At 47.1% G+C, this 11,447-nt stretch overlaps 3 protein-coding genes across 5 annotated transcripts; 1 reads left to right on the forward strand and 2 right to left on the reverse strand.

Annotated features, from left to right (window-relative positions):
- Positions 1–590: 590 nt before the first annotated feature.
- Positions 591–3,575, reverse strand: LOC125538348. Of its 2 annotated transcripts, none has more exons than XM_048701605.1 (5): positions 3,137–3,575; positions 2,132–2,217; positions 1,878–2,053; positions 1,317–1,425; positions 591–1,179 (listed from the first exon to the last, which is right to left on the reverse strand). In XM_048701605.1, the coding sequence occupies exons 1-5, from the start codon at positions 3,474–3,476 to the stop codon at positions 871–873; spliced, it is 1,020 nt and encodes a 339-aa protein (XP_048557562.1). In that variant the 5' UTR covers positions 3,477–3,575; the 3' UTR covers positions 591–870. The 2 variants fall into 2 exon arrangements, with proteins under 2 accessions (XP_048557562.1, XP_048557564.1); XM_048701607.1 differs by having other exon boundaries at positions 3,158–3,574.
- Positions 3,576–6,206: 2,631 nt separating this feature from the next.
- Positions 6,207–8,986, forward strand: LOC125538349 (probable pectinesterase/pectinesterase inhibitor 51). 2 transcript variants are annotated; one of them, XM_048701608.1, is made up of 3 exons: positions 6,207–7,848; positions 7,945–8,014; positions 8,544–8,986. In XM_048701608.1, the coding sequence occupies exon 1, from the start codon at positions 6,278–6,280 to the stop codon at positions 7,661–7,663; it is 1,386 nt and encodes a 461-aa protein (XP_048557565.1). In that variant the 5' UTR covers positions 6,207–6,277; the 3' UTR covers positions 7,664–7,848; positions 7,945–8,014; positions 8,544–8,986. The 2 variants fall into 2 exon arrangements, with proteins under 2 accessions (XP_048557565.1, XP_048557566.1); XM_048701609.1 differs by lacking the exon at positions 8,544–8,986 and having other exon boundaries at positions 7,945–8,052.
- Positions 8,987–9,373: 387 nt separating this feature from the next.
- LOC125541734 (septin and tuftelin-interacting protein 1 homolog 1-like) lies at positions 9,374–10,486 on the reverse strand. Its single transcript, XM_048705080.1, has one exon. The coding sequence runs from the start codon at positions 10,484–10,486 to the stop codon at positions 9,374–9,376; it is 1,113 nt and encodes a 370-aa protein (XP_048561037.1).
- Between the last annotated feature and the right edge of the window lie 961 nt (positions 10,487–11,447).

The raw sequence follows: 11,447 nt of genomic DNA on the forward strand, positions 1-11,447 counted from the left end.
TGCACAATCTTTTTCCCCCAAAAGAAAATAAACAAGTTGCACAATCTGAAATGTGAAATAGCAAATCTGCAACAGTTAAGATGGGACATTTTTTAGTTGCTTTTACAGAGGATAGGATATCTTTCTATCTCAAATTAGTTGACCTGAAGTTGCACAATCTTTTTCCCTCAAAAGAAGTTGCACAGTCTTTTTTCATACAACCGTAGGTTCAATAATGCGAAACACCAAATCTGTAATGGGACATGAAGCAAATGCACAATTTTGAGCTACTTTTACGGAGGATATGATATCCTTCTATCTCAAATTCTCACCTTAGTTGGTTTGTTCAAATGTCCAACTAGCACGCAAGCATACACACGAGCGGCACAACAATAACCAATTGCATCAGAGATGCTTATGCATGACATGCATGCGCTTGATCAACATTCCTCTGGTCATGTTTACAAAGTCGCTGCTTATTTATACTAGCTGGTCTAGTGGATGTACTGGATCAACTTTCCTACTCGGCAGCACATTCGGTCGAACACGTAATCCATTCTCGTTGACAAGAGATTACTAATTCGACAAGTGGATTGCATATCAGGGCCAAATGAAAGAACTAATGGATCAATCAAGTAAATACATGCAGGGAATGCTGCCATATAACTGTGTAAGAGCATGTCAAACAAGAGAGCAAAACTTGAGGACAGTTCAGGTGTTATCTGTTAAGTAGAAGAAGAACTCATCTCACCACCGGATATGAACAAATGGTGCAACAATCTAGCTACTGTGCACACACTGGACTGACTATCAGTGGTAGTTCAGCAAAACTGGACGAGGTTCTCTACAAATTACCTCAGATGGACACAATGATTTAGTCAAAGAAGCTGCTCAACATTCTGAGTACACCCTGACCAACTTCAGCGACTCGAACGGCGTCTGCAGACGCCATTCTCTCTGCTTCTTGCTCAGAGGCCTGCCCTTTCCGGTCTGCTGCCGGTTTATCTTCACATCGGCTATGCCCCAGGTGCACTCACACAGGTCCACGTCGTAGGAAATGAGCCTGAACACGCCGTCGCCTTCCTGGGTCGTGGCTGCATCCTCGCTTGTCATAACGTATCTGACATACATCGACCGTTCTTTGAAGCGTTCAAGGTCGTCCGGGACACGGATGACTCTCTCCACACCGGGGGATGACACCTTCAAAGTGATTAGCGGAAGTATGCCTTAGTGCTAAGCATCACATAGAGATTTTTTTAATTGATGCTATCAGTTTGTGCCAGAGTATCCAGATAAGGCTTTAGCTAGTTCTTGATATGGTTATAGAGGGAGAGTACCTCCAAGGATACGTTCTTTGGTATCCTGCCTGCTGACTCTGCATCATCCAACTTTGCACGGTACGCAATCGTGTATGCTTCAATGTCATCAATAGTCGGAGAACCATACCTAGTAACAGATGCTTAATGAGAAATCTAAGACAAATGACCGAAAATAGAAAGAAGGTTACAAAAAGACAACTTTGACACTAATGATATCAGCAACTAATACATACTATGTTCTATGCTTTCAAATGTAAGTACCATACGTTTTTTGCGAGGGAGATATAATCTTAATCCATGTTTATGTTTTTATTTCCCAAGAATGTCAATGGCCTTCTAATGAAAAAGATAATTTACATGAAAATTATGTCATCTACCAGTATCAGCTGTGTGCTTGCCTTCATATTCCCAGAATATTGGAAAATTTAAAGTTACTCACCCTTGAAACAGACGGTTAAAATCTATTAATAATCACTTTATCGATCCACTAATCCCAACCACTCGAGGCTTCAACAAACTCACATAAACAAGACAAATTCTAGAAGTTCAGCATATGCCTGTACTAATATTGATATATACCTAGTGGACATCTTCTCGATGCGAACTCTGATTTCTAAATTTGCAGTTGCCTTGAAAGCATAAATCTTCAAGTCGCCATCGAAAGAAGCTGAAACCTCCTCGGCCAAAGCCAAAGCTTCCTTGCCCCACCATGTACCAGCAAGTGACACTCCACCACCAGCACCTCCATCTCCAACCTCCAATATATCAATGCACATCCGTGGTCAATGGTTAATGGCGTAAGTTGTAGTTTCAATGGAAAAAAGAAACCATACATAAAGGTCTTGTTCATCATCACTCTCAAATTCATCTTCGAAATCATAGTCATCATCATTGTCGCTGTCATCGTCATCCACTATATCTGCAAGGTTTCGGGGACATAATTGTTTTATTGATACCAGTATACAACATATTATTTGGTTAGTCGGCGGATAAAAAATGTTAATACTAATAGTTGAGGAAAATACAAAAATACACTGGAGTGCTTTTTTTGTTCAAAGATTGGACATGTCCTACATAGATTCAACTTACATAATGGGAACAACCACGCAACCCAGGTTTATCACTGCACTCGTCTTTTTAGACGGGTAGGACATCAACTGTGGGTTTTAGGCGAGAGATAAGGGGAGGGCTCTAGCCCCATGCGCCAGATAGAAGAATTGATTTTCTAATTCTTGCTTGATTAACTTTTCATGGAGGGTCCTCTTTATATAGAGGCCAAAAAATCCAATCAAGTAACAAATCATATATCTTATCTCTAATTTGCTTACAGCCCAAACTGAAAAATATCTTCTAGTTGAAATGATAAACTATCCAACCGAGGGATTGGGGATCTTATTCCATAACTGGGAGCTGATCTCACATCAAACATCACTGCACTGCACTCATGAAGTGTATTTCAAGCACCCAATTAAACTATGAAGTTCAATTAATAAATTGGCTACGCAAGTGATGAATGCCATCTGTTCACAACTATTGTTCCACTTGGCCTGAATTAGAGTGACAAGTGCAAATTGCCGAAGATACACACTGCTATACTCCCACGCACATACAATCTACTGCAGAGGCCTGTTCCTGACGGTGCATGTTATAGTACCTTATAACTCGCATTCAGCAGACACTACAAGTATATGAATATTTGGATCCCCAAATGCTTCATAGTACGTACAGTGATGGAAGAAATGGAGCGAAAATGCAGAATTCCTCCATCCTTCCACAGGCAACAGTAGACTGAAGTTGAACCCAAAGCTCACAAGGAAAAGAAAGCAATGAAACTTCACCAGAATACAGAAAACCGTTACCGTCATCGCCGGCGTCCTCCTCGCCGACCTCCTCCTCCTCGACATCAACATCCTCGACCTCACCTCCTATCACATCAGGAACATCATCTTTCTCTTCCTCTCCATCAGGCGGCTCCACACTGTACCACTTCCTCTTCTTCTTGGCAAAGGGCACCACCGCTGAGGCATTTCTACAAACAGCTAGCGCGCACGAGCATCCAGGAAACGCGCTGCTGCCGGCGGCAGCCCAAGAACCAAGCAGGAGAGGAAATCTCGGCGGTTTGATGCCTCTCCAGGAAGGCGAGCACCCCTGAATCACTCTCCCAGAGACCAAATCCATCTTTTAACCCAGCACGCACGCACAAGGATCAAAACAGAGCGAGAGCGGCAGAGCACCACTGAAGCGAAGTGGTGGTTGCTTATCAGAGTTATCGGTTGGTTAAAGGTATGCCGTCCCAAAAACTCCTCCCGAGAAATACGCCTTCGAACGGGGAAAACATGGAATCACACCACCCCGCTTCCTTTAGAAAACACAACCTAGGAGTTACTAGTAAGTGTGCACGTGCAACGCACGTCTTGACAAATATTAGAACCCTATATGAGAATTCACGTGCATAGATTATGAGCTTACGGCGGTGAGAAACCTAATTTGGGAATCAAATATACCAATACACACTTTTAGCTTTGACTTACAATAATTGATTCAATATGAAGTTAAAAACTGGAGTTTGAAATATGAACGGCCAAGAAATGTCATATACCGGATAGCTTAAAAAAACATCTGCGGTGTTAGAAAGATGTAAGTGGATTTAAAAAATTCAATTAGATTTACCGGCACTCAAAGACAGAAAGTAGCTTTTCTAAAAAAGAAATAACTGAAATTTGCAAGAAGGTGAATAATATGATAGATGGTTTCGATTTGTCTGAAGAAGAAAAAAATATGAAGTATGAAACATTAACTATCACAACGTCAGTAGCAAACATTGATATGAAATAGATGTATAGTGCCCAAGATGGATATATTATCAATTGGTCCAAGTTCTCCATTGGCACTGCATGTATATATTTTTTCTCTCATTGCAATAGAAAAATAGAAGAATTTATGTAAGCGGACTTGCCAATGTTCAGAATACATATGGTTCTAAACTTCTGCAGATTAGCATAAAGAGCAATCAATCGTAGTTTGTTAAACTGAAGAATATCAACTAACACTAATAACTGAATTCTGAAAGAGCATTTTACTTCTACACGCGAGAACAAGTATTAGATGAATTTGATGTTACCTCAGCAGTGAGCTACACATTAGTGTATTTCTTGCCAATAACAGAGGTCCAGCACTGAATGACACGGTTGTGTATTTCTTACCAAAAGTTCCTTTAAAAGACCTGCAAGTAAATGCCACTCAAAATTAATTAGATGATCATTACAAAATATTGCAGGATTTCACATCAACTCACTGTAGTACGAAATACATGCTGGCTAGACAAGAAATATTAGGGCATTTACTAACGAAGTATATAGAACAAAAGATGGCTGAAGAAAACAGTAAAAGGATAGAACAGTACTCAGTACACCTACTGTACTTAGTAGACATACAATGAAAAACACAAAGAAAGAGTCGTGAGTAAAGGAGCAACTGAACATGCGAAGAATAGAGGAGTTACTGCAGGCGGGTGTACAGGTGTCCGGCATGGAGAAGGGGAAGAGAGGAAGAAGGATTCAGGGGCTGGCGGGACTCACCTGCGACGTCGTTGCAGTCACAATCACCGCCGTCACGTCGCCTACTTGTTCTCCTCCCTATTTAGTTTGTGTGGGGAGGACTTACACTGTTTATCCTGTGATGCCGGTGTGAGTTGCGACAGTAACGGGTGGCCACGAACCGACGAAGCTTGGGGTTGTACGCGGAGACGCCATCGCCGTGGTAGCGGACGAAGTGGAGAGCCAGCAGCGCTTTCTCTACCTTTGGGTCCGGTCGAGTAGCGGAGCCGCAGGCGGGCCTGATGCCGAACATGGCACGGATCTCATCGGGCGACTTCCTGTCCACCATGGCGGCGACGGTGTTGCACGCGTGGTCAAGCAGGCCCCCATTGCCGAGATCCTTGGAGGTCAAGGAGCATGGCGTGGTCCAGACCGGGCCGGCGGCGGCCCATCCCGGGGCGGCGTGGGTATGCCTGGAGCAGTGGAGGATCAGGGAGAGGGCAGCAGAGTCGACACAGAGGTGGACACGGGGGTAGCGCTAGCCGCTGCTTCCGCCGGCTGGGGCATAGGTGTCGTACTCATACCTGATGATCATGTGCTCTAATTGGACGCCGCACTGGCTCGTCTCCGCCTCGGGCACCACCAGGTCCACGATCCAGCCATTGCAGCACCACCATCTTCTTCCCAACTTCTTCCAGTTCCTCTTCTTCGGGATCGCCCGCCATCTCCTCCTCCGCTCTCATCTTCTCCGGTGATTTATTCTTGCTTTTCTCCTGGTTATGTTCGCGTTGGATCGTAGAGGTTCCCCATGGCTCCTTAACCTCTCTGTTGATCCGATGAAGCGCGCGGCGCGGGTTAGTGATCCATCCATGATAGATTGTTGTGGCCATCCCTCTTTCCACCATCCCTTTTCCTTCCTCTTTCTGGTCGCCTCTCCACACCTCATCACCTGAGCACCTCCCGCGGCGGCGAGTTCGCTGTCCAGGAACGACACCGTGCTATCGTGCGGCGAGGGAGGATTCGTTGTCTTGGGGGCGTCTGACGCGGTGATGACAGGGAATCGTCGTGATTGAGGGTGAAGGGATCCGTTTGCGATCAGTTTCCTGTTTCTACGTGCCTTCCGTAATTGTAGGGGCTGCGGGCGTGGAGTTTCACATTCCTCCGCGATGGAGTACGGTCAGTCGTTGCAAATTGCAAAGTGCACACCATGAAACAGATTAGGTTAAGGCTAACCGTTAGATTAAGTTTATCGGGTCTAATCGTGCGGTAGTAATGAATCCGTATACGTTTGTGGGGTGCACGTAAGAAATTTTTTGTTTGATTGTTTATTAGTAGTAGAGATAGAGATAGAGAAGAGAAGAGATAGAGATACTGAAAACAAAGACGAACGCAATCTAGTGCGTATCGGGATCTCCTCTCTCTCTCTCTGTGTCTCTTTCCCAAATGCCGCGGGCCCACCCCCGCCGCCGCCGCCTCCTCCCCGTCGCCGCGGCGGCGGCCGCCCTCGCGCTCCTCGCTCTGCTCGTCCTCCTGCCCACCGCGCCGCCGGGGGGACCCGCGGCCCCCGCCTCCCTCCTCCGCGCGGCCATCGCCGCGCACCCGTCCCCCGCCTCCTACGCGCACCCGTGCGCCGACCACCTCTCCCTCTCGCTCCACCGCCTCCGCGCCGCGCTCCCCGCGCTCGAGTCCGGCGACCTGCCGGCCGCGCTCCACCTCGCCTCCGCCTCGCTCCAGTGCCAGTACGACTGCTCCCACCTCCTGTCCCTCCCCGCCTTCCCCTCCCACTCGCTCACCTCCCGCTTCCTCAACTCCCTCACCCCGCAGACGCTAACCGCATACCCCAAACCCGCCTCCTTCTACTCCACGGTCGCAGCATTTCCGGCGAGGGTCCGTCCGGCCGCCACCGTCTGCAAGTCCAATCCGGCGTGCGACTTCTCCAACGTGCAAGACGCCGTCAATGCCGCGCCGAATTACACTGCCGGGCACTTCCTCATCACCGTCTCTGCAGGTATATACAAGGAAAACGTCGTAGTTCCGTTCGAGAAGACCAACGTTTTGCTGGTGGGCGAGGGAATGGGGGCTACCGTGATCACTGCCTCACGGAGCGTGGGGATCGAAGGGCTCGGCACTTATGACACCGCGACGGTGGCTGTCGTCGGCGATGGCTTCCGGGCGAGGGATATCACATTTGAGAACACTGCTGGGGCAGGAGCTCACCAGGCGGTTGCGTTCCGGTCAGACAGCGACCGGTCGGTGCTGGAGAATGTGGAGTTCCGAGGGCATCAGGACACCTTGTATGCTCGCACAATGCGGCAATTGTATCGCCGATGCCATATTACTGGAACTGTGGATTTTGTATTTGGGAATGCCGCAGCTATGTTTGAGGAATGCGTGATTGAGACGGTGCCGCGGGCAGAGGGTTCCGGGAAGAGCGCACGCAATGTGGTGGCAGCAAATGGGAGGATTGATCCAGGGCAGACCACAGGGTTTGTGTTTCAAAATTGCACAGTGGATGGTAGCAAAGATTTCGTTGTGTTGTTCCAGGCAAAGCCGCAATCGTACCGGCTCTACTTGGGGCGTCCATGGAAGGAGTATGCAAGGACACTATTTGTCAGCTGTTATTTAGGCAAGGTTGTCAGGCCGGAGGGTTGGCTTGCTTGGCGAGGGGATTTTGCACTCAAGACACTGTATTATGGGGAGTTTGATAGTCGAGGCCCTGGTGCAAATCAGACATCAAGGGTCGGGTGGAGCAGTCGGACATCAGAACAGCATGTCACATTCTACTCAGTAGAGAACTTTATTCAAGGACATGAATGGATTGCGTACTAAATATAGTATAGAGTCAATGTTCAGATTAGCGATTCTTGGTGGAGCTTCAACAGCTAAATGCTAAATATCCAACCCGTGATGTCCCTGAATTGCAAGCAAGTCACGCTCCCAGGATCTGGAGTCAAGTAACTAACTGTATTGACTTGGTACATAACCCGAAGTGATCTGTTTTCTGCTGTTCACAGGTTTTCCTTCAGTTTTTGCTTTGTATATTCAGCTACATTTTTGTAAATACATTGTGTGTTTTCTGGAGTGACTACTGAAATTTGGTTTTGCTGCAGAATATCAAGGAACTTGTCTATTGTAGTTGTGTGGTATTCAGCATATTGTACATATGAAAAGCACATCATGGTATGATGGTAGATTTGCAATTATGCATTCCAATCCAACCTGTTTATGTGTGATGGAAGCATCTTTCTGCCATCTTTTATTTTTCCTGTCCTTATTTATTTGTTAGTTGAAGGGGAGCCTTGGCGCAGTGCTAAAGTTGCTGCCTTGTGACCGTGAGGTCACGGGTTCAAGCCCTGGAAACAGCTCTTACAGAAATGTAGGGAAAGGCTGCATACAATAGACCCGAAGTGGTCGGACCCTTCCCCGCACCCTGCGCAAGCGGGAGCTACATGCACCGGGCTGCCCTTATTTATTTATTTGTTAGTTCATGTTTGTTCAGTTGGTTACTAATTTGTTGAATTTATATCAGACATCTCTCATGTTCCAAGCTAACACACATAACCTTAGCACTTTTACAATAGTTTACAAGAAAAAGTGACAAAGGGAGATTTACATGTGACAAGGATAACTGATCTGCTATATACAATATTCACTTGAGCTATGAACAAGGTGAAACCTTTTCTAATATAAGCCAGTATTTTTTTTACAGCCAACTCGACTTGGTATTGACCTGCAAAATGTTCCATCCTCATCATTGTCATAAACAGCTCAGTATGGTACACCTATTGCAACTGCAATCTACCTCCCTCCAGCAGTTAATGCACGCATTGCAAATTAAAATGAGCTCTAGTGACTGCTATGCAAGATGAAAAGAAAGAACCACACTTCATAATCACTCCACAATATATAGGGCCCATTTGTGCTTTTTGTGGAGATTAAGATGGCTTAAAGTTCTAGCCGCTTCTTTATGTTTTGTCGAGAGCTTGATCTGTAGGCTACTATTGAAGAATTGACTATGATATTTTCACGCGGCATCATTGCATTTTCTTGGAGATCTGTTCCGAAATCTGAAGCTGTTAGAAAACAAATTTGTTCAAGTGTTATCAACATAATGTAGCGGTTGTCTGGATGATACATTTTTCTCGTTACATTTTTCCAAGCATGCCTGTGTATCTTATTTCCTGCAGGATGATAACATGTTCCTGTCATTATCACTCTGACACACTACAATACACGATGATACACATCTGTTTGTGATTATGTATCCTGCAAATTAAACAAACAAGTTATTCCAGTTAATTTCTTGGGACTCGCCTAAAAATATATTCCTTGGGACTCCCAAGAAAAGGAACATTTCTTAATCTCCAATGTATCTGATGAAACGTATAGTTACTTGAGATCATAGATACTACACAGCTACAATATCAACCTGAATACTACAGATTGTTCCATGAGATTATTTTGGAAGATAACAAGTGACTACAGTACATCATTACAACAGAAATTGCCCTACAAGACAAAAATTGCAGTAGATGCGGACTACAATTTACTAAAAAGACTGTCAAGGTCTTGCATTGCAGGATCGACCATATCAAGGCCAGCATCAAGATGCGCGAGCACAGTTTCATCGGCGAGCAGCTCTGGCGTGAAGAGCGTCTTCCAGCCGGTGCACCATGCGGTGGCCTCCCCCAACGAGGGCTTCGCGGCTTGCAGCCAGTGTCGCAGCGCGCCTTCCCATTTGTCAAAGAACTGTTCGGCTTCTAGGATCGACACCACGTCTTGAGCGCGCAGGAGAGGTGCCCACAACATCACCATCCGGAACGAAGGGTCGGTTTGCTTCGGCGGCGTGATCTTCATCTCCCGTACTAACCGTGTTAGCATTGGCAGGATGTGACGCTTGCTGAAGGTGTCCCACTGCACCGGGCTAAGGTATTCCTTCCATGGCGACGCGACCTCGTAGTCGCCGTTCCTGATCTTGCTCTCCACGGTACCGTAGAGGCTCTCTGGTAAGTGGCCGATGAGGGGAATGAACGGGCGTAGCCAGTCGTGACAGTCCGGATCCCATGATGGCTTCCACTCTCGCATGTCGACGACCATCCTCGGCGTGATCACCTGCTCGATTATGTAGCGCGCGGCGGAAGAAGGCAGCCTGGCTTTCCACGTCCCCAGCATGCGCTTCCCATGGAGCCCCTTCTTGGACTCGGCCACGGCCTTGAGCGCATCCGTCGTCTCCACGCTGTCGTCCCCTTGAAGCATCATGTCATGCAGGAGCGCGAGGATGGTCTCGCAGCACTCCGTTTCGAGCCGCATAGCACGTGCAATATTCTCCCACTCACGGCACTCCTCCTCCACGGGCGGCTCCGGCGGCACGTGGAGACCATTGTCGTATGGTTTCTCACGGTAGCCGAGGCCAGCCTTTGGACGCCGCCGCACCCGCACGACGGCTTGTATAGGCACGACGATCCCTTGCCCCTGCGCGCCGAGACCCGAGCCTTCCTGGTAATTCCATCGTCGCATCATGTGCGCCACCGCCCGGCTGGGGAGGAACACGAAGCTGCCGGACATATCTGATGGATTGGGCGGCTGGTTCTCGCCGGAGTCGTTCCCGTCGAGCAGCGTAGAGAAGTCGATGTTGGACTCTAGGATCGCCATGCAGACTGAGCAGCAAAAGGGGAAAGAAACGCCCGCCGGGAAACCAGGTGCGAGATATGATGTTTGGCCATACGCCGATGCGCGTCAATATATAGAGCCCTGTTGCAACCGAAATTCCGAGTCGGACCCGTCGACGAGACTAGTCCTGGACTCCAGGTCTGAGCCGATTTCCTTTTTTCTTTTCCTTTCTGTTCCTTGAAAGCTGTCCGAGCAGAACTCTGACTAGTGAAACCGATTCTCTATGGCCTCCCGTCGTGGGGAAACTAATTTCCTTGCTTGGGCGCCAGAGAAGTCAGGTACTTTTTCAGTACGCAGTGCATATAGGCTTGCTTCGGATGAAGTGCACAGCAGTTTTGTTGCAACTTCTAGTACACATTCTGATGGAGCTCGTGAGGCTGGAAGTCCACACTGGCACCACCAAAAGTCCTTAACTTCGCTTGGAGGCTTGCAAATGACTCACTTGTGACATGGAAAAACAAACAGAAACGCAAACTTGAGATTACTGCTATTTGTCCAATCTGCAGCTGTGAAGATGAGGACTCTTTTCATACTTTCTGTACCTTCTCTTTCGATAAAGGATGCTTTTATTATCTTAAAATGTAGCATCAAGCGATATAAAGCATTTAGAATATCACCCGGCCTCTGCATAACTAGGATGCACACAGCCAAACATCAAAAATCTAACAAGAAAAAAATGACAATTCGGCAACAATAGAGTCCTATAGACCGACACTATACCTATGTCGAAACGGTTGGTGGACCGATGCGGAGATTATGTTGCCACCCATGTTGGATAAAAAACTCCATAGCCACCTGCTTCAATCGCGTACACACCGCCTTGAATAGCGGTTGGTACTCCACACGTTGTAGCATAGACCACATACGAAACGAGTGCGTACAACGGAAAATAACCTGCAGAGAAGAAGCATTTTTGTCATTAAATACCAAATCGTTTCTTACA

The sequence above is a fragment of the Triticum urartu genome, chromosome 2, assembly GCF_003073215.2.
Source record: "Triticum urartu cultivar G1812 chromosome 2, Tu2.1, whole genome shotgun sequence".
NCBI lineage: Eukaryota > Viridiplantae > Streptophyta > Magnoliopsida > Poales > Poaceae > Triticum > Triticum urartu.